Source organism: Lissotriton helveticus, chromosome 1_1 (assembly GCF_964261635.1).
Source record: "Lissotriton helveticus chromosome 1_1, aLisHel1.1, whole genome shotgun sequence".
Taxonomy (NCBI): Eukaryota; Metazoa; Chordata; class Amphibia; order Caudata; family Salamandridae; genus Lissotriton; species Lissotriton helveticus.
The window spans coordinates 889,518,179-889,541,822 of record NC_136057.1 but is presented as its reverse complement, the minus strand read 5'-3'; the positions used below and the strand labels follow the sequence as shown (position 1 = coordinate 889,541,822).

Below are 23,644 nucleotides of genomic sequence, written 5' to 3'. Positions count from 1 at the left end.
TATTCTTTTCTATGTATGTCTTTAGGACATTACTTTTTATATACCGGAGGCTCCCGTCTCGACGACGGGGAATGATTCAGGCATGTGAATCTATGAAAGACACCCAAATACTGGATAAAGGATAGGATTTATACCTTGGACGCCTGTAAGCGGTCAGTGAATTCTTCCCGAAAGCCTCCTAATGATTTTGATCACTGTACAGCTCAAAGCACTATCACCACTGGAGAGAATGGGGTCCCTTCCTTTGTGGTGTAGAGCAATTTGCACGTAGTGGTGGGGAACGTGAACATGGGTGTGGAGTACAACTAGAGAATAAAGCGGCTTACTGCATCAATACTATAAGAACAAGGGGAAGTGCAAATGGAAGAGGCAGATTTGTGGTTAATCGCATTTCAATCCAACAATGTAACCATGCACAGCGGGCTGCAAATGGAACCGTTGGGTCAGAGGATCCACCTGTTTCCACACCTTAATCCTGTAACATTAACGAGAAAATAGGCTTTGTTGGGTAGTAAGAATTGCACACAATGGAAATGGATGCTTCAACACCTATCTAGACTGAAAGTTCATTATTAGAAAAGGATTGTGTTACTTACCCTATAAGCACCTGTTTGTGGCATGTAGTGCAGTAAGATTCACATGCTCTGAATACTTCCGCCATCCTGTGTTGATCTGGATGTGTGCAAGGGGGTTTTCTTTGCAGAAGTCTTTCTAGTCATCAGACAAAGTGACTCTTGGTAATAGTGTGCATGGGCTTTGGCTCCATTGTTAGATTGTTTCCCCGCAGGCGGGTGAGAATGGAGTTAATTAAATATTAGTAAAAGGATGTCAATGCAAATTAGTGTATAGGTCAGAGGTCACCAACCTTTTCTGTACTAAGAGCTACTTATGTTCAATGAAACGCATGGACAGATACTAATATTAGTGCTGTATGATTTCAATTTTTTATATGTATAATAATAATTTAACCAGGCAAAAGCTTTCTAATTCAAAAGCTGAGCTGCACACAGGTGAGCTACTCAGAGGTAGCTGGAGAGCTACAGTAGATCACAAGCTACTGGTTGGAGACCCTTGGAATAGGTACTGCAACAGCCACAGGAATCTGGTGAGGAGGGTGGGCCCATGTGAATCTACAGCACTACTTGCCATAAACAGATGCGTACAAGGTAAGCAACATAATCCGTTCAATGACATGTTTGGCTGTAGATACAAATGCTCTTCTTCATAGACTCTTAAGCAGTCCCTCTCCAAAAGCGGTGGCTAGCCTGTGGGCGGTGCAGTTTGAAAGAGTACGCAGAACTGCCTGTCATGCTTTGGCTTGTTGGCGTGCTAAAACATGCACACAATAATGTTTAGTGGAAGTGTGTAATGTAGACCATGTAGCCGCTTTACAAATCTCAGCTAATGGGATATTGCCTAGAAAGCCCCTATTTCACAGGTAAAGTTAGCCATAGGTGGTGTAGGCAAAGTTTGTTTCACTTTGACATAACAGATCTGAACGTTTTTGAATATCCACCTGGAAATGCTGGGTTTAGATATGGACTTTACTATGTGAGGGGGTGAAAAAGAAAATAATGGTTTAGTTTTACAGAACTCTTTAGTTCTGTCAACATAATACATTAGAGCTCTTTTGAAATCTAGGGTATGAAGAGCTCTTTCCACAACTGAATCTGGTTGTGGGAAGAAAACAAGTAATTCAACTGACTGAGGAGGAAAGCTGAATCCACCTTTGGAAGAAATTTTGGGTCGGTTCTAAGAACTACCCTATCTTTTTGTGGTTGGAAGTAAGGTTTTTCCGAGGTTAATGCCTGGGGCTCACTGACAAGTCTAAGTGAGGTAAGGGCTACTAAAAAAGAAACCTTCCAAGACAACAATTGTAGTATACAGTTGTGCAATGGTTTGAATGGTGGGCCCATAAGTCTGGTAATCACTATATTGAGATTCCATGCTTGTGCAAGTGGATTCACTAATTTAAAGCCTTCCATGAATGCCTTAATAAGTGGTTCTTTGAATAAAATGCAAAGGCTGCCTATTTTATAGGTAGGCAGCTACTGTAGATACATATAGACATATGGAAGAGTAAGCAATACCTCAGGTTGATGCGGAGACCCTGATGACAGGTATTCCAGAGACCCTGAACTGTGAGATCCTGAAAGTGAGCACCCCTTCCTGTAAGGGATGCATTCGCTGTGAGAATGATCTGGGGAACAGGGATGATGAATGGGTGTCCCTCTGACAAGTTGTGCGTGTTAAACCACTGCAGAGAGCGATGTGTGGCTATTCACCAACAATAGATATTGTAAGTGACCCTGTGACAAACCATTGGCGCCAGACATTCTTGTAGCGGGTGCATATGTAGTCGAGCATATGGTACTATAGCAATGCAAGATGCTATCATGCCTAAAAGTCTTATAACTGTTTTGACTGGTATGTGTTGATTGGGTTGAAACTGCTTTATCAGTGTGTGTATGTTATGAATTCTTGCCAAATTTTGATATGCTAATCCCAACTTGAATCTATAATGGCTTACGGTGTGCTTTGCATGTTGGCAGTAAATATTAGTTGATGCAAAAGATGGAAAGTAGTTTGAATGTGTTGTTGACACAGGAGGCGAGTACTGGCCTTGAGGAGCAAGGTGTCTAGATATGAGAAGACATGAATGTTGTGTCTGCGCAGTTGTGCTACCACTGCTAGACATTTGACAAACACCCTTGGTGCTGTAGTAACTAGAAATGGAAGAACTTTGAACTGATAATGCTTTCCACCTATAATAAATGAGGTATTTGCAATGAGCTGGGCGGATTGGAATGTGGAAGTAAGCGTCCTTTAAGTCTAGTGCTAACTAAGTTGCCTATTTGAAGCAGTGGAATATCGCCTTGGAGAGTGACCATAGGTGGTCTGATAGTATGTAGTGATTGAAGTTACTGAAATCTAATATAGGTCGTAGTGAGCCATGTTTTTGGGAAATTAGAAAGTACAGGGAGTAAACTTGTGTACCTTGATGTTGTAGAGAGACCGGCTCCATAGCGGCTTTGAGTAAAAGAGCCTCCACTTCCTTTTTCAGCAGATGTACATCTGTGGAAAGATGTGCCTGCAAGGTGGAATGTTTGGAGGTGTGTTTGTGAGCTCCAGACAATAATCATGTTGGACAATGTCGAACATCCATTGATCTGAGGTTATGTTTTTCCAGGCGTGGAAGAAATGTTGTAGTCTTCCCCGGACAGGTTTTAAGAGGAATGGGCAGAAAGGAACTGCTTGGAGGTTGATTTACCACCTCTGTAATTACCACTGTATTATCCCCTGGAGAAAAATGTTCCCTGTTGCCTGTGGGAGGAGGTTTAGGCATCTGGTGGTGGTGTTCTAGCACCATGTTTGTAAAAGGGACACCGAAAGGAGCCACATGAAGCAAGGCTAAAATAAGGCTCCGGACACCGTTCCTTGAGAAGTAAATGTGTCTAAAAATTAGATTAGGAAAGGGATAAACGGATGCTCAGGTGCCAGAAAGAATTTAAGAGATGCAGGAGCGACCTCAAAGTTAAACACAAACCAAGAGCATCAATTTTGGTGGTCGTGCAGAGGACATAACTTCGGTCAGTCTAATGTTTTGGAGTGGCTGAAAGAAGTGTGAGGTGGCCAGTAGAGTGCACAGCAGAATAGTTTGAATCTTGGAAAATGTACAACAGTTAAAGACTTTGAATTATTTATATCCATTTTCTTTCCATTTTTTTTCCACCACTGCACTATGTATTTTTAAGTAATGTATGTTACGTAGGTTTCTCTATAATAAGATCCCACTGCCATGGGATTTATTTAGGAAAATAGTTCCTTCAAATTTTCTCCAGTTTGTCTTCACTCTGGGGGTGGTAAGCTAGATAATTTTATAAAAACATAAAAGCCTTCATCTTCAAAATGCCTGTAAACATGTTAAACATATGGAGTACAACAGCAAAAATATTACAAAATAATTAGGCTATCAAAAAATGTATATGGTTTACCATACAAGCATGAATATTAAAGATTTACCTCTGCTGCAATATTTCCTAGCGTATCAAGTCCCAACTGTCTTAAAGAAATAAAATGGCTGTGAGCAGATAGCAGCAGGAAACGAAGACAAGTGCGATTTGCTGCCAAAAGTCTAAGATTCCCTTCTTCAAAAGAAAGATTTCGCAAAATGACTGCGATTTGAAGAACTCGTTGTCCTTCAATGTCATTAATGCCAAGCTTCCGAGGTGGATGAAATAAGGGATTCCAAGTGCATCCTGCTAATGTAATATCATCATCTGCAAAAAAAAAAATACAAAGAATTGCTAGATATGTTTATTTTTATTTAAGTGACAAACAAAACTATTAAACTCAACTTACCTTGAAAATTGTCTCCTTCAGCTATGAGGTCCCGTACCTCAACATCTTCAACTATATCTTTCCAAAACTGTAAACAGGTAACAAAATGAACAGTAGATTGAGAGTTCTATTAAATTCAAACATCCTTTCACACCACTCAATACATTTGGCTAGCATTCCAATTACAGCAATATTACAACAAAACAAGACAAATTTAATACAGATAAACTAGGCTACACATTTAAATCATCTGCACCTTAATGCTATATATACACTATTGCAAATATATTTACATTAGAGTGTGCACTATTTATCATTTGAAATTTTTCTTCAGCGCCACTTCCTTTCTAAGTCTGGGATGACGCTGAGCGCTAGGTAAGGTAGAAAGGTACTGGATCATGAGCATCAGATCACAAAGAAATTCTCAATTGCATTCAGAACGTGTACCCATCTGCAGCTCATCATAAAGAAATTCTCAATTGCATTCAGAACGTGTACCCATCTGCAGCTCAAATGCCAATGAGACACCTTCAAATTTCAAAGCATGTCTAGCCAAGGATTATCTTCAGCATACCAAACTGCAAAACCTATTCATTTTGACAGCGCATGACCCCGCTCCTAGTTCATGCCACCCAAACTCTGCCAAGCAGTAATTAAGACTGTATATGCACTACAATACCTCAACGATCTTCATATTTTCCTATGTTTTGGGGCATCATGCCCTTAAAAAATTTACTGTTCCATGGCCATACACCAGTCCAAGCCTCTCATTCATGTGTCAAGATCAAGAGTTTTGTCACTATCCCAATTTCAGGCAATATCTCTACATGCCACCACAGTTTCATGATATATGGGATCTACTATCATTCCCAACACTGTCATGCATTATTTTTTAACAAATTTTATTGCTTTTTGTATATCTGCCATATATTGCTCTGACACCTTTCCAGGTAAATATTAACATCCTCAGTCTTGTTGCATCACGTTACCTGTATTACATATACATGACAATTTGTCTATCTTGCCCCCTCATTGTACAGTAACAATAGTAATAAAAGAAAACAAGAAATTTCTTATATGCAATTTATAATCCCCCCCCCCCCACACAAAAAAGGCAACTACAACCCAATCCTTCCCCACCCTCCCCTCCTGGCACTGCTGTCTCCTAAAGTCGGCTAATGAGCTCTATGAATCACTTCCACTGTTCCTTATGTTGTGTGTCTGTGTTACTCTGTCGCCTCTTTTCCGGGTCCAGTCCCTCTCTATGCCAATGGTAAGGGTGCTATGTGTCCCCGTCCCTCAGAGCCTGCTCCATCACCCCTTCCTGGTCCTGCCGTCGGGGGTTCCCCTGCTGTGACAGTCTCTCAGGAGTGGAGGCCTCAGATTCCCTGTCATTCCTCATTTCTTCCACCAAAACCTCCCATGCCCAAGCTCTATCCAACTTGCCCACGCCCCTTCTCGCATTTCTAAGCAAGACTGCCCTCATATCCAACCCATTTCACTAGCTCTCGCTTCCATCTATGGATGTTGGGGCCGTCTGGCGCCTTCCATCTGCTAGTGATTTCCCGCTTTGCCAGTATAAAGTCAAGGTCCTGAAACCTATCCGTGGTCTTAATTTTGGTTGTGTGCGAGAACAGACTGAGCAAGATATGTGCTGGTATACATGGGATTAGCCTCTCCGTTATCCTAGCTGTCTCCCGTTTTACTTCCTGGCAATAGTGCGTCCTGGACTAGCAGCTCCATATCATATGAATAAAAGTCGCCCCTCGTTCATTACATCTCGGGCATTTGGCATCTTCGCTATCAAAGAACCTGTTAATACGTTCTGATGTTATGTATGCTCGGTGGAGCATGTAGAAGCTAGCCAGGCAAAAGCGTGCATCTCTGGATACTTTAGTTGTCCGCACTCGTATGTTTTCCCAGTCCTCGTCTCCTAGCGGTCTACCAATGTCTTGCACCCATTAATGTTGAAACCGATCCAGTGGCTGAGCAGAGTCCCGCCCTATGGCCCTGTATAGGCATGTTACAGCTTGTATGGTCCCCCCTGCCAGTCCTATGTATTCGCAGGTGGCATGTCATGGCGGTTCCGCCGTGCCCCAGTGTTGCCTCAGTGCCCCCGTGACAGCCCTGTAAAGTAGAATGTGCTCCTGTGGGATGTCCCATTCTGTGCTGACCTCCTCAAAGGGGTGTAGCTCCCCGTCTCGGTATAGATCTCCCACCTTCGTGGCTCCTGCCTGTGCCCAGTCATCAATCCACCTCCATTGTCCCCCTCCATTGTCCCCTGTGTGGGAGTGCCCCCAGTAGCATTAGCGGCAATTCCGGTGAATATGGGCGTCGTGTCCAGTCTTCTGTAGGCACCTACCCCAGCACCTGCATATCACTATGTTCTTTGCTTCGGACATGCTGTGGTTTTGCTGTCCCCAACAGTGTGCAGAACACGTTCAGTCTGTCCGCTGTGAAGGGACGTGCCCCCCTGTCTGGTGCTAGGTTCCACGCCAACCGCGTGAATCTCTGCAACAGCCCTGCCAGGTAATATGCTTCAATATCAGGCACGGCGAGACCTCCTCTGACTGCGTCCTTTTCAGCATGGTAAGGGCTACCCTCCTTCTACCATTCCCTAAATAAATGCAGAGATACAGGAGTCCAGCTCACTGAATCAAGCTCCCGATATCCACACCGGCAGCGTGGTAAAAAAGTACAGCAACCTGGGAAGAGCCACCATTTTTAACAGAGCAATACGGCCCATCGCCAAAAGGGGGAGCTTTTCCCAGAATGCCATGTTGTCCTTGAGCGAACGCAGTGTGCTTCCTATATTCCCCTCGTGCACATCCGCAATGAAGTGAAACTCTAACTCCCAGGTATCGGGAGCATCAGGATTCCCAGTGCAGATCACCTATGCCCTCAGGTGGTAGCATACCCTCCTCTAGTGGGAACAGTCGGGACTTCTGCCAATTTACCCTTAGTCCAGACAATGCTCCGAACTCTTCCATCATGGTCTTTGCTCCCAGTAGGTCCCTCTCCGCATGTTTTAAGAAGAGCAGAAGGTCGTCAGCATACAACGCAATGTGGTGACGCTGTTCCTCCCCAGGTGGAGTCCTCTATAGGCTCTCCAAGATCGTGCTATGCACGTTAGAGGTTCCAAAGCCAGTGCAAATAGTAGTGGGGAGAAGGGGCCCCTTGACGTGTACCCCTCTCCACTCGGTACTGCTCTGATATTGTGCGCCCGTGCAAACACTCGACACCGGATCAGCATGTAACAGCTGGACCCATCGCAGGACCCCTGCCCCATTTCCATTTTGGATAAGACAGCATATAGAAATCCCCATTCAAAGCTATCAAATGCCTTTTTTAGGTCTATTGCGAAGATCGCCCCTTCTCGTTCCTCCGTCCCACCTAACTCTATGATGGATAGCAGACGGAGTATATTCAGTCGTATTTCTGCTTGAGATGAAGCCCGCTTGATCCTGGTGTACCGAGGATGTCATATGTGGGAGCAACCTCGTGGCCAATAGTTTATTTAAAATGTAAAAGTCGGGGTTCAACATCGACAGGGGTCTATACGCTGTGCACACAAGGGGAGAATTGTCGGGCTTCAGCAGAGGCATTACCACCGCCTCTAGTGGTGTTTGGTAGGTGGCCCTGCTCCCCTGCCTCCTTATACATCTCTACTAGCCTGGGGGCTAACTCCTCTACATACGTCACGTAAAATTCCTTAGGGAGCCCATCAGTTCCCGGGGTTTTCCCTCTCACCAGCTAAAATAGCCACTCTGAATTCACATTCAGATATTTTTGCCCCAAGCTGGTCTGCATCCTCATACGTCAGGGCATGGATAGGAAGCCCCAACAAATACTCTATTTCCCCATCCCTCCTAGGCCCAGAGCTCTTGTAAAGCTGTTCATGATAACAGCAGAATCTATTGTTTATGGCATCTTTTCTATATAGTGCAGTGGTTCCCAAACTTTTTGGACCCGTGGCTCCCTTGACCTAATTGGCAGTTGGCCGTGGCTCTCCACCATTTTTTTACCCGCGCACCGGGGTGCCACGGCGCACCCTTTGGGAACCACTGGTGTACATGAAGAATCAAGTCTAGACGTGATGAAGGATTCAGAGAGTAGCCATCACTGTCATAAAGCTTTATTTGCAATCACAAAGATCTTATAAAGTACATCTCAATGCATAAAGCACTACCACTAAAAGTAACCAGGCTCAAGGAGCTCTGTGGCGTTACAAGAAGTTTACGTGAGGTGGGCTCTGATCATGGGCATCCGCAGAAATGTTTTGGGGGGGGATTTTTAACTTCATCACCATCCCCCTTGCACCCTTTTCCCCTCTGCCTTACACCCTTCTCCCCCTCCACCTTGCACCCTTCTCCCCCCTCCCCCTTGTACCCTACTCCACCTCCGCCTTGCACCCTTCTCCCCTCTGCCTTGCACCCTTCTCCCCTCAGCCTTGCACCCTTCTCCCCTCAGCCTTGCACCCTTCTCCCCTCAGCCTTGCACCCTTCTCCCCTCAGCCTTGCACCCTTCTCTACCTTGCACCCTTCTCCCCTCTGCCTTGCACCCTTCTCCCCTCTGCCTTGCACCCTTCTCCTCTCTGCCTTGCACCCTTCTCTGCCTTGCACCCTTCTCCCCTCTGCCGTGCACCCTTCTCCCCTCCTCCTTGCACCCTTCTCTACCTTGCACCCTTCTCCCCTCTGCCTTGCACCCTTCTCCTCTCTGCCTTGCACCCTTCTCCTCTCTACCATGCACCCTTCTCCTCTCTACCATGCACCCTTCTCCTCTCTACCATGCACCCTTCTCCTCTCTACCATGCACCCTTCTCCTCTCTACCATGCACCCTTCTCCTCTCTACCATGCACCCTTCTCCTCTCTACCATGCACCCTTCTCCTCTCTGCCTTGCACCCTTTTCCCCTCTGTCTTGCACCCTTCTCGGCCACCCCCTTGCACCCTTCCCACCCAATGGAATGGGCTGCCACCTGGAACAATGGCACCATTTCAAAAGCATGATGGACTCCCCGTGCCTAAAAATGAATGTGTCCGTCTAACGCAACTGGTGCTAATGTAAAGCGCTCTGATGCCTTCGGGTGGAGTTTGCGCCATATAAAACTGCAAAAAAATACTTGGTAGGGGGCCTTGTGTTGCTTTTGGGGAGCATTGAATCAGATGACGTAGTAAAATTACAAGAGCACGGCGCAAGAGGCTTTTCACATCACCAAAAATTCATAAACAGCCTCTGAAGACGTATAACCAGTAGGCGCTTTATACAGCACTATATATGAAGCGGTGTGTGGTCCACGGTGCGCAGTGTGCCTACATGAAACAGTGGAGATTGGGAGGGATTTATGAGACCAGATTGAGGCCCTCGCCCAGGACCATATATGTAGGACGACGAGGCCACACAAGGAATTCACAGGAGGATTTCCTCGAGGGAGCAGAGCAGGAACACAAAACTGAAAGACAACACACCATACTCTCCAACATGCAGCAGTCACGAGTGACGACCCCTCAATGAGGAGTGAGGCAAAGACAGAAGCTGGCAGAGTGCGGCTGCATCAGGGCATAAGGCGCCCACCCAACGCTCTCCACCAGGCCTCTGACCCTCTACCCACCCAATGCTCTCCACCAGGCCCCTGACCCTGCACCCACCCAACGCTCTCCACCAGGCCCCTGACCCTGCACCCACCCAACGCTCTCCACCAGGCCCCTGACCCTGCACCCACCCACCCAAAGCTCTCCACCAGGCCCCCCACCCTGCACCCACTCACCCTACGCTCTTCACCAGGCCCCGACCCTGCACCCACCCACCCAACGCTCCCCACCAGGCCTCTCACCCTGCACCCACCCACCCACCCAACGCTCTCCACCAGGCCCCTGACCCTGCACCCACCACCCAATGTACTCCACTAGGACCTGACCCTGCACCAACCCAACGCTCTCCACCAGGCTCCTGACCATGCACCCACCCAACGCTCTCCATCAGGCCCCTTACCCTGCACCCACCCACCCAATGCTCTCCACCAGGACCTGCCCCTGCACCCACCCAACGCTCTCCACCAGGCCCCTGACCATGCACCCACCCAATACATAAAATACAACAGCAAGTCTCCAAAATAAATATCCAAAGCGATTAAGTTGAAGGCACATAGCGGGAAAAAAATGGAATACATCCAATAATAACCTTACTAAACTTACTAGTCTCTTACTAGTTAGAGTTCAGTTTCAAACAAGTTGCCACACAGAGTCATCAGATAACAGTTAGTTCATCCAAAGAAATAATCATTCTCAACTCAGAATCTGAAGTATGATTCTGCACTGTAGGACGAAGCACCCAGGTCCCACATAGACATAATTGAATAGATGAGCATAACCATGAATTACCATGGAGTGGAGACTGACGCTATTGCAGCAACAATACGAAGGTAATACATTCTATTTTACTGCTTAACACATGGCCCCATGCTCCTCCTACTGCATTCTTTAAGCATAAGGCGTCAGGTTTAATTTTGCCTCATGTTCTGATATGTCAAAAAAATAAAAAGTGCAGTGCTGTAATGAAAACACTTACGGCTATTTTGCCTAGCAATAAAAACAGGTAATATTGTGTTTGGTTCCATGAACACAAACCATTATTTATAATACCTGCAACGGTCCCAGACAATGTAGCAAATACGCACTGCTAGAGAAAACATTAGTGCTTGTTCTATTTAAGGAATGACATATGCGTACCAACAAAATTAGGTTTGAAGGAGTTTACAGAAAATGATTAACTATTATAGTGAAGTTGTACTCAGCAGGAGTTCTGAGCTGAAAATCTCAAGTCATTTGCAGAAAAGCTGATATTACTTTTTTTTATTTCCATGTTACTAGGAGACCCGAAGAGCACCAGTCACGTTACACAAGGATACATTCATTTATTCTGTTTTGGTAGGCGCTGGGAGATTAAGTGATTTGCCCAGAATGACATAGGATTCTGAGCTGACGTCGTGGGTCGAACCCGGTTCCCCAGCTCCAAAATTGTCAGCTCGCAGTTTCACTGCATTTTGAGGATAATTATATTTTTTTCTCAGACCCACATCCTGCGCAGCGGCGCCCCTGGCTTCCCTTCACGGCGCACCAGGGTGCCGCGGCGCACACTTTGGGAACCACAGATATAGTGGTTGCCCCGCCGGGTCCACTATCTCAATTATTGTATTGACCCTCCATGTGGGGTTGGCAAGCCACGTCAACAGTCTGCCCACCCTATCGCTCTCAGTGCGAGTCCGGTCGGTATATGCTTGGCAGTCACCTCACCAAACACCTCAACCTTTCTTCCTGCACGGCTACCTCTTCTTTCGCCTCCAGCAACTCCTGGCATAGTTTGGGCATCCATGTTCAATCTCCTCAGCTCTCGATCTGCCCTTTCCACATCAGTAAGTAACGTTCGCCCTACTCCGACATTGCAATGTACCGTCCCCTACATATTGCCTTGAAGGCCTCCCATTCTGTTATCCTGGAGTCCGTGGAATGTGAATTGTCCTCAAAATAGGTTACAATATGGCCCCTAATCAACTGCAAAAACACTTGGTCCTCGAGGGCCTTGGGCTTTAGGCGCTACGTGGGGATGGGTTGATGCAGTGTCCTCCAGTGTAGTCTAGACAGTATAGGGTTGCGATCTGACAGTACGTGTTAGGTATTCCGTGCCCTGAAGCCGTGCATGCATGTCTGGTGAACATAAAAAGGTGTCTAGCTGCACATGCAAGTCATGTACATAGGAGAGGTGGGAGTATTCCCTGTCTAATGGGTGTGTGCATTGTCACGCATCCACCAACCCCCATTGAGTCTGCCAGTTCCTAAAAACCCTAGCTGCTCTGTGAACTGGGGAATCGTGGAGTGGTGGGTGGGACTGGTCCAGATCCGGATCTGCAATGCAGTTGAAGTCCCCCTTATAATATCCGAACCAGTCATGTGTGGTGCCAAAATCACAGACATCAGTACTAGGAAGTCCCCTTGTTCTGCATTCAAGCCACATATATTTATCAGCGTGAACTCTATGACATAACGGCCCTCTGGATCTACTTTGTGTCCCATGTCCTGGAAGGGGACCCCCGCCCGTACCCATATCAAAACCCCCCCTTGCAAATGCCGAGAATGAGGTATAATATGCCTGCCCTCTCCATCTCCGATGTAATGCCGCCCCTTCAGTGGCCAATGTGTGAGTTTCCTGTAACATTTCTGTGAGAAGTTGGCCTGGCATATGCTGTCCACTATTCTAGAGGGCACCTTGCACCAGTCCAAACTACCCTTATTGATGGTAGGTTTAAAGACAACCTATATAGAAAGCTATCCTAGTGGTAGCTGTGGAGAGCAGCCTTCAGGCTAAGTCTTGAAGGAATGTAAAGCAGCTTGTTGTACCAGTCTATAATCTTGTGAATGACCAAATGAAAGGAGAACTGTAAGAAAGTGGCTCTGTATATATTGGCCCAAAGTAAGGTACAGTGTGTACAGAGTCCACTGTCCCCAGAGGTGTGGCAGAAGCTTATGTTAGATATAACCTTGCTCTCCAAAGTTGTAGCTTTGTCGGCAAGTAAGGCAATATCAGAGGACAGTGTAAAGCATTTGTTGTACACACTCAGTCAGCAAAGGGTCTCACACACTCAAGAACTGAACTCTAGGCCAATTGTTTTGTATCAAAATAAATAGTTTTATTTTAGAACCAACAAGGTATCAAAATATACTTTCTCAGAATGCATTACTTTAGTTTAAATACTTTGCAAATAGGCAATAGACTTTTAAGTACAGTAGTTACAGTTGCTGCAATGGGCAACACAATTTCAAAAACAATGCAACATTGAGCTCAATGGGAATTTCTCGTTAAATGCAATTCGTTACTTCATGGATTACTTTTCTAACCGCAGGACTGGATCCTAGATTCAGCCCTGGGACATCTCCTGTAAACAGGTGAGTAAAAGCGATTTGGTTACAGTAGTGATTTTTTTTTTATTCAAATCGTTTTTATTGAAAGAATAAAGCAAAGGAACAGACACAAAAGTAACATACATGAAATGAGCTCACATACCCTGTCTTAAAAGGAAAATAAACTAAGGCAGGATAATACATAATCCCAGGGAATAAGCAGGTATACATGTGATATAAATGAAACAAAACAAACAAATAGGTCCGACTTAATGAGGAAACAGATCAATCAGTTGTTACATATGGAATGATTGTTACGTTCAAGATGACCATACAGTAGTGATTTTTGAGGAATATTATTGTATTTTAAAAGTTGACCCTTAGAAACTTTTTCACATAGAATCACCAATGTTATCATATGGGAGGAAATTCACTTAGCAGGTAAGTAGTGTTTTCGTTACTTTTTCTTACTCAGTGGTGGATCCTAGATCCAGCCCTGGTGAATCTCCTGTAAACAGTTGAAAGAATGCGTTTAAGTCATACAGGCGATTTTTAAAGAATATTTGTAGTTTGTGAAAATCGACACTTAGAAGTTTTTCTGGTGAAAACCAGACAACGGATTCCTATAGAAGGAAATACAAGTTACTGGTATGTACTGTTAAAATTACTTTTCAGGGTCAGTGCTGGGCTAAAAGATGCTGCACTGGGTTCTCTCCTGATAACAGGTGAGTAAATCGGAATTTGTTGTTTAGCTGATTTTAGATGAATATTTTAAAGATTCCTAACTCCACACTTAGAAGAATTTCCAAGTGAAACCAGTCAATGTTACCCTACGAAAGAAAGGTGAGTTATCGGCTTTTGGTTAAGTACTCGACTGGCAGAGTTAAGGTTCTGGGCATAGACTCAGGGGTCCTGGTCACTTGCTATGGGGAAATGGGTAAGTAGATTAGGACAAAGGTTGCACTGCCAGGGACACTCGGGCGGCTGGGTGCAAGGTGCTTTTGAGTCATCGGGCGCGCAATCTTATTCAATGGGAGTCTTGGAAGATGAACAAAGGCTGCAGGCTCGGGAACGGAGATTCTTCAGGAGCGACCAACACTTCGAGGGGTAAGTTGGGATCCTGAAGGATAGCAGGCACCCCGGAGTTGGGCACAGGGGGCAGTGGGGTGCCGGGGTGTCTTTTGACGTTGGGAAATCTTACCCTCGCGGTTGATGGGGTCCAAGGATGTGAGGCTGCAGGCGTCGTCTGGGTCGTCGAGGAGGGTCCATGGGCACTGGATTTCAGGTCACAATCGCTGGGTAGACGTCCTCAGGGTCTTTGTCCACTCGGGAACAGTCCGGGCTCGGCGGGTGCAGAGTGGGCTGGATTTGCAGTTCCTGGCTGGCACCAGAGGTATTGCTGTTTGAGCAGAACCACTGCTCATGGGAGTCCCAGTCTTTAAGATGTTCAAGGCAGGCACGTCCTCCGGGGTTTTCAAGGTTGCAGTCCGCAGGCGACACCAGGATTGAGCAGGAGCAGGTTCAAGGATCAACAGGCCTGTAGGGCTGGGGCCAAGTCAGTTGGTGTCGTCCTCTTGTTAGCAGCTGCACGGCAGGTCTTCTTCTTGATCTTCTTTCTTGTTTTCAAATCAGGATCGGATGAAGGAAGGTTCAGGTTGCCCCTAAATACTAAATTAAAGGGCGTTACATGAAAACACCCCCTAGCCTGCTCCTCTCCTGTGGGAGAGGGACAGGAGCCTATCTCTGATTTGACCGAGCTCCCCATCTTCAAGATGGCCGGAGCCAGGAGTTGTGCTTCACCTCGCCTCTCCCACCTGAGGGGTGGAGTTGGCACCCCCCCTTTCCTCACGTAGGGTTTCCCGCCAGAGTGGGGGTCAGAATCGGTGGGGGCCAGTTGCTGGGTACAGCAAGTGGTCTGGAGAAGCTCACAAAGGCAGCCTGCCTTTGAAGCTTCCCCTGCCCATCCTGGGGGAGGAGACCTAGCAAATCGCCCAGGACGTGCATTGTTGCAGGCCCAGGAGAGCAGGTGGCTCTCTACCCAGGGGTCCAGCAACATTTCTGATGTGTGGCAGTCTAGGCAGCCTCTCAGACAAGACATCGATTGTAGGTTAGGTTCAGGGGGCAACTATAAGTTGCCCTCTGTAGTGCATTTGGCATTAAATCCCACACTGGCATTAGTGTGGGTTTAATGTGCAGAGAAGATTGATATCAAACTTCTCAGTCTTCAGTGAAGCCATCCTGATGCTGTGGAGTTCTCCTACATTGAGTGATACAGAGATTATTCCAATTTATAATCTGTCTAAAGAACCTTTATCACCTATAGAGCTGAAAGTCCTACAGAAAGGTCTTTCCTTTGTTCCATTACTAGTTCAAGACCCTGTTGATACAAAGACTGAAGTCTTACAGTTTTTAAGAAAGATCAGACTGAAAGTATTATTTTCAGAACAAGAGGAGAATGTGGAGTACAATGTAAGTGGTTTGAAAGTCAAATCGACCTTTTGTCCTGATAGTGCAAGTATGCCTGACGAAATTGTGTTTGAAAATCAGGTCCTCAAGGAAATAGATAATTTGAATGCCAAGAAAATTTCCTTTAAGTCCAATTTTAGCAAGGAAGAACGGTTAGCATTGGACAAACTAGCTAACAATCCCCTCACAGTAATAAAACCAGCTGATAAAGGTGGGGGGATTGTTGTATGGGACTGTAATGATTATGACAAAGAAGTTTTAAGACAGCTGGGTAATTGTGCACATTATCGCCAAATATCAGATAGCCCAGCTGGCAGCCTAAGGGCTAGAATCTTACATCTTACTACTCAAGCCTTAGATGCCGGCTTTCTGAGCAAAAAGGAATATGAATACTTAAATACCTCCATGTTGAAAACTCCCAATTTGTATGTATTACCCAAAATACATAAGGATGTTGTTCACCCCCCTGGTCGACCGATTATTGCGGCATGTGGATCAATGCTTGAGCCCCTAACCAAATACATTGATACGTTTCTTAAACCTTTTGTTTGTAAAACACAGGCCTATATCAGAGACACCATGGATTTTATCCACAAGGTGGAGGGCTCGGTGTTCGATAGAGACCAACAATTGTTGGTCTCTTTCCACATCGAGAGCCTTTACACCAACATCCCTCAAGATGAAGCACTCCTTGTGATGGAACTGGTACTTGATAAAAGGAATAGACCCCATCAGGTGCCAACCAAATTCATTATTGAACTAGCTAAAATCTGTTTGAAAAACAGCTTCTTTTCCTTTAAAGGGGTCCTCTACCTGCAATTAAAAGGAGTAGCAATGGGGTGCTGCTTTGCCCCCGAAATTGCTAACCTTGTGATGGACCAATTTGAGAATAGATATGTCCTTGGTGGAGCGAACCCATTCCTACATTGTTTGTCGAGGTGGGTTCGGTTCATCGACGACATTTTCTTGATATGGAATGGGAAGAAAGAAGACCTAGACCGATTCCATGAATGGCTAAACGTTTGTACCCCGGACCTTAAATTCACAATGAACTGCAGCAATGATAAAATTAACTTTCTAGATGTATGGATTCTCGATAATAGCGGTACACTAGAGGTTAGCCTTTTTACTAAGCCCACGGATAGAAACACCTTATTAGATTTTTCCAGTGGACACCCTAGAAGTGTCAAAGAGAATTTGCCATATGGGCAATTTTTGCGTATCAGGCGTAATTGCTCCAATAAGAAGGATTATTTTGACAATGCGGAAATCCTTGTGAATAAATTATGTTCCAGAGGGTACCCAAGGAAATTAGTGAAAGCCGCCCTTAAAAGGGCATGGTATACACCTCGGGAGACTTTACTGACCCCCAAAGAAGGAAAAAGCGAGAAAACGGTCATGACCGGTGTCCTTACATTCAATGCTAAGGCGAATAAAATCAAACAAATTATTTCAAGAAACTGGAGAATCATTGACCATCTTGAAATCCCTCCACCTCTGTTTTCCTTCCGTAAAGGAAAGAATATTAAACAACATCTTGTCAGAGCCAGTAGAGAGCCCAAGATTAAAAAAGATACGAGGAACCTGCTAGGCCTGCCGGCCGTAATAGGACACTTTCGCTGTATGAATTGCGCTATGTGCCCCAATTCTAAAGACTTAAAAAGTATTGATGTGAATGGCCAGAACCACACCATGCGTTCGTTCTCCAACTGTAACACAAAGAACGTTGTGTATGTGGTTTTCTGTCCTTGTAATTTAGCTTATATAGGACAGACCACACAAGCCATTAAAATGTGAATTGGCCAACACAAATCGAGAATTAGATGTAAGACTAGTGGGGCTTCACTAGTGCAACACTACATAGATTGTGGACACAATGAGGAGGACCTCACTTGGGCCGTACTTGTGGTGGTGACAGTAAAAAACAGAGGAGAGCTAAATTGTATAGAAGCTAGATTAATCGAAAGATACCACACCGCGACCAAGGGTCTGAATGACCGTGATGAACTATGGGCATTAATTTAAGGTTGTTCATTTACTTTGATTGGATCCGTGGATGAGTGCCCCTGATGATAATCTTTTGTCGGAGGTACTCTCTTAGGGCCCAGTCTGTGAGGAGTAACTGCAGAAATGGAACAACAGATGTAATGAGTATTCTTGTATGTAATATAGATTCTTGTCTGACCATGCACGTTTGTAATTGTATTTTTTGCTTTTTTTGTGTACACACGGTGCTATTTGTACCATGTTTTATTCCTTGCTTTATGCACCGTGGATCCTATATATTTTGGAGATTGTTAACCCAGATGTGTTGATGCAATGCCCCATATTTAAAAACATGCACTATTTTTGGTGGTGGTATTATATATATATTTTTTTACTTTCTACCATTATTTTCTTCTTGGTTTTTCTATTTTCGAGGGGAAATGTGTGTAAGAATATGGTATAGGGGAGTCCCTAAAAGATCTGACGCTCCCCTTTAGCCCCTCGTCCCTTCCAACGTGATGGCCTCTAGTCCCGTTTCTATGTCTGTGATCCCCGCGCGTAGAACAGAACGTCCTCCTACACGCCCCTTTTAATGACGCGGCGCATCATGACCGCGAGGTTGTTTCCTGACTCCCGGAAAGCGGACCGTTCTAACGAACGCTGAATGCCCTTCTAGATTTCGTGTGAGCTGGGGATTTGTGGCCACAGAGGTAGGCATTTTTGGTCGTCACCTCGCGTGTGGACTCTTTAATAGTCCCAAGTATTATACACGTGCTCACGTGGGGACTAATGCGGAGTGTGTTTTGTTTATTTTTCCACCCCGCTCCACAGGTAGTCCCGTTGACCATATTGAGGGTGTATGAAAAACCCAGGTGTGCGTTTCAATACACACCTTTGAAATACTCTACCCCCGTCACCGACATTTGATAATTGTGAAGGTAGGCTGGACCTTCGCATGTGGCATGACTGGCTTTTACTATTGTCGGAACTGTGTAATTTATATGTGGGATAGATTTGATTTTGGCCCTCCATGTATATATCTTTCAGGAGAGCTTGAACTGATTGGCCCACAGGAAGAGGTCTTTTGTATCCCGCAGGGTGGTGCCCCCGCATTCCCCCCGGGGGGGGGCGCTTTTACTTTATTTCCCAGGTACTTAGACCGCGTGGAGGCTGCCTTTGCTTACTTGGATTGGTTGACATATTTCTGATTGCATGCCCCCAGATAATTGACTATAGGCACTTGGTGTATAGAAGAATGTGTCCTTGGTGATTGGGTTTTTATAATCTCTATATTCTTGCATCACTCGTTTGAAGATTCGGTGTTTTCGTTTCGTTCTTTTGCTTTGCGGTTTATAAATGATAAAATGCCTCTGGATGTTTGGGATTGATTTCTTGACTTTCACGTTTCTAATTTTCTGGTGGTCATTGCATCGTTACAAATGGGTGAGTTTATTTTTGCAGCATAGTGTGTTGTTTAGGAATTGTATGTGTATATATCTTTTTAGTACCCTTGTCCTGATGAAGCCACAAGATACTACTGGCGGAAACGCGACCGCGACTGCGTCGACAGATAACTAATTGTGTTTTCTTTAAACCCCCTGTTTTTTTCTTTTTGTTTAGGGTACATAGTTGTATATTTTGTATATATTGTAATTACTAGTTTCAATTACTGTATATAGTCTGGTCACCTCCCCTTTTTTGTGATTCAATACCTTGTCCTTCGTTAAAAATTATATCATTCATTGTTGATAAAAAGATTGTAAAAAACAGGCTAATAAATGGTCTCCTGTTTTGAAGTAGCGTTTGCTTAATTCGTCCCTTAGTACCTTTTGTTCTACTTCTTCATCTATGTGATGCTCCTTGCCCAGGTATGGGAGGGTAATTTGGGCAGAACCCCTGTTCATTGCGTAGTGGAGTTCGTAACGACAACCTCCCAGCACCATATACTCTTAATGGCAGCACTGCACTTACAGTGCCCACGAATGGCCCTGGGTAATGTAGGGGCATAGAGCTCATGCACCTGTGCCCATACCACTGGCATAGTGCACCCAGCTAGAGGGGCGACTGATGGATGCCAGGGCAGTGTGTTTGTGGGCATGGCACACAGGGATGTGTGCATGTCGACTCTTTGTTTAGTTCTCTGGCCACAATGCCCTGGGTACCTAGGGTACCATTTACCAGGGACTGACATGTGGCAAGAGATGCCAATTGGGTTTTAGTTTCAACACAGTTTTAGGGAAGGAACACAGGCCCTGGGCACATGATTGGCAGGCGTCCAGGGCACACTCAGTCAAAGCACATCAGCAATTCAGCAGAAAGTGGAGGCATACCATGCAAGAAAGATGGAACTTTCTCACAAGAACCACACCAGGTATATATATAAAATATATGTATTTATTCTAAACACATCCCTCGATTCTCTTTAGGAGGCTAGAGGCAAAAGTACATTCAGTAAACTTATTTAGCACACAGTAAATTAGCACAATATACGTTGAGCCCTAGGGGCATAACAAACCATATATTAAGAAAGTAGTATAAGAAGCACCACTGACATAGATACAAAGCCTAGAGCCTTTGGAAATGCTGGGGTCCTGAATAGCAGGGCCAAAGCCAGACTAAAGTTAAAAAACAGTGAAACACCAGCAAAAAGTGCAGGTAACCATAGTAAGCAGATCCTACTCTCCTAGAATTGCTATATGAATCCTTCGCCTATTCAGGTGGGAGAAAGTTTTGTAGCGCTTGTGCATGGAGAGCATCCCCAGACATTCCAAGAGAGTAGTTTATATATATCCTCTGTTTTGGCATTATAGTATTTCCTCCCCCCTTCCGCCTGGCCCCCTCTCACTCGTGTTACTTCCGGCGACATATTCTGTGTGGAGTGATCCTTCATGCTGTAGCTCATGTCTCCTCTTATCTGTAGTCAGCAGGGCCCCCAACTTATAACTATAGAAACCCCCCAAAACCCCCTCCACAGGACAAGTGAGAAACTCTCCCCCATCCAAACTACGCTCTGGCGTATAAATAACACAAGTGTCCCAATTTCGGGTGGTGACCAGGCTAGTGCTCATCTGAAGGGAAGCCGTCTCCCACATCCAGTGTTTGAACAGCATATCGCCTGTCCCGGGTCCCTCATTTGCTGGTATCAACACCGATCCAGGTCGCCTCAACCCCCCCGCACCCTCGCCCCCCTGCACAGTAGTCCTCCAGGTTCTTGCGCGTTATGTGTCCATCAGATCATGTCGTTCACCATCCAGCGGGTCACTTCAGGAAGGGTGCTCCAGCTGGCGTCAGAGTCGGAGTGTCTTGGATCCTCCCCGGATAGCGAGGAGGTGCCGTGTGTGCCATGGGCGCTCAAGGATGCTATCACCACCACTGCTCTCTCCCTGTCTCTTCGAGATTCTGCCATTGTTGGGAGACACTTGGGTTTCCCCCCCTTTACCAAGGGGTCTCGAGGAATCTCTCTCTTGCTGTTCGCGTCCTTCATTTCTACGTTCCTGTAGCCCTTGTTCCTCAATCCAGTCCCACACTTCTGGAGGTGTAGCGAAGAACTTGGTCCCCTTGGCGGACACCATCCGTGCTTAGCCGGGAACACCATAGAGTAGGATATCCTCATTTGTCTCAGTTTTCATTTAGCTGTGATGAAGGAAGCTCTCTGTCTCTGCACTTCTTGAGAGAAATCTGGGAAGATCTGAACAGTGCTGTTATCTATTTTGAGAAGACCTTTGAGTCACGATTGGCTCATCACGTGATCCCTATCCATGTAGAAGAGGAGCCGCGCCGCCACTGGCCTCGGAGGCCCTGGCAGGAACCATGTGCGCCCTCTCCAGTGCAAAATAAGGCGAAAAGTCCTCCTCCGCCACCATATTGTTCCCTTCGACTTTTTCTGGTAGGCCTATATCTCGTATGTTGTTGCGACTCGCCCTATGTTCGGCGTCTTCCGCCCTCAGCTCCAGTACATGCACTCTTTTTCAATGTCCGTAGGTTTGCGGGTATTCGTGGACATCTGTGGTTTCAGGTTTCTGACATCTTCCACAGTCGTAACTTATCCGTCAACTTCCTATGATTAGTCCGCAGGAGGCCCGAATCCTCCCGGAGCGTGTCTATTTTGGATTCAACAGCCATTCTGGATGTTTCTATGGCCCGCAGGATATCATAGAGCGACGGGTCCTCTTGAGCTTCGTTCCTTTCACTACGGGCGCTTGTTCGCAGATGCGACTCCCCAGGTTCTTCTCCCGTCGGTTCCTGCTGCTCTGTATCCCACCTCTTGGTTACTCTCCCCATATCGATGGTGCCTCTCTGGAGAGGGCTTCCTTCCCTCCTATCTCTCCCAGTCAGGGCTCGTCCAGGGGTTGATGCTCCCTCTGTCTCTTCAATCCAGTCACTGCTGAGGCTGCTTGCCCTACATTTGTGCCTCCTCCTAGCACCTTCTGTGCCCTGCTAGTCAGCGTGGCCTCGTCACTCCACGTGCCTCGCATCAGTTTAGTTGAGACTCCCTCAGCCACCGCTGCCGCCTTCTGATCATTACTGGGGCGCAGTTCTATCTCTTGATCCTCAGCTTGCCGAGTCTCGGCTTCCCGCAGCGCTATCCTTTCACCTTCCAAGACTGGTATAGCAACTCGCGTAATGCTCCTCATCGGCAGTTTGTGGTCGTCTCTGTTGGTGCAGGTCTCTAATGTGAAGTGCGCACCAAGGTCCTCCTGCCCTCTTGTGATTTTGCCTGGTTTACTCCCTCCATGCGCAGAGTGCCCCCAGTATTCTGTCACCTCTCCGCTCGACAAGGGGGCGCAGGTCCCAACCCCTCCGCTCCCTGGTGTCCAGTTGATAATTATGTGTCTCAGCGGACACCAGCAGGGCTGCCAAAGCTCTCCGCTTCTGTCTGTCAATCCCCTTGTGCTACCACTGGATGCACCTGGGGGTTCCTATATCGCTCTCAGCTAGGCCTTCTCTCTGTGCCCCTGGGTCCTCAGATACGTGAGTCCACTGCCTCTAAGTCCTCACAACTGCCACACTCCGCCCCTAATCAGGCCACTGCCGCCCTCTTGCCTGACCTCAGAGTTCCAGTGATGTGGTATCAGCCCAGGCCGCCTCCATCAGCCAGTCTCCCTGCTCCCAGGGGTAAGAAGCAGGTCTCAGCATGTTCTTTTCCCCGGTACTCAGAATATCCCATCGGGTGCCTTCCAGGCATCTCCCACATCCGCTGTATGCCCCCACGCTGTCACCGCCTTGCCTTACTGCACTGTTCCTTCATAGCTGCGAGGGCCTGGTCCTCCGCCTTCCTGTTTCCGCAGCCTGCTCTGCTGTGTCTTGCTGGTAACCTCCCGGCTCCGTTCGAGACTCTGTCCTCAGGCCGCGGGCACCATCTTGGCTGGCCTCGCAGTCCCTCCACCCAGTTCGATTTTCCGGCTAAAGCGTGCCGCTCCACACCTTTCACACTTTCCAGTCAGTGAGCCTGCCCTTCAGGGATCGGGGGCTGGTTGATTATTCTGAGGGCTCCCCTATAGCGGGCAGCTCTGGTTCAGGCTCCCTGCTCAATCGGCGTCTGGCCCGCCCCCTTCCCCCCCCCCCCGCCCAACAGTGTCACAAATGAGTTGAACACATTCAAAGTCCCCAACTCTCTCTAGTTACTCTTTAACCTTTATCCAAAAGTTACACATTATAGCATATTCCAATCTTCTGCTCTAAAATGTGCCTAGCTGACTTTCGCACTTAACATAGGTTAGGACCCAAACGCTCCCTATACAATGCAGACGTGACCTGGGGTGGTCCACTATGGTATTTTTCAACTGGATCAGCCAGAAAATGAGCTGGACGGTGTTGTGATGCTCATTCCAATCTACTGCATCTATCAGCCCCAGGTCTGTAAATAACTTTGCCCGTGGATACAATCAAGTGGTTTAAACGATAAATTATTTTATAATGGCCTTACACATTACAGTGCTTGCCCCCTCTCTACGTTTT

General features: G+C 46.4%; 1 protein-coding gene across 1 annotated transcript in view; it reads right to left on the bottom strand.

Annotated features, from left to right (window-relative positions):
* The window catches only part of ARID2 (AT-rich interaction domain 2), a 1,386,754-nt gene that overhangs the window by 746,772 nt on the left and 616,338 nt on the right, over nt 1-23,644 (bottom strand). Inside the window, exons 7-8 of the mRNA XM_078675715.1 lie at nt 4,363-4,429; nt 4,024-4,280 (exon numbers count right to left, since the gene is read on the bottom strand). Of these exons, the coding sequence (XP_078531841.1) occupies nt 4,024-4,280; nt 4,363-4,429 (324 nt within the window). The remainder of the gene's footprint in view (nt 1-4,023; nt 4,281-4,362; nt 4,430-23,644) is intronic.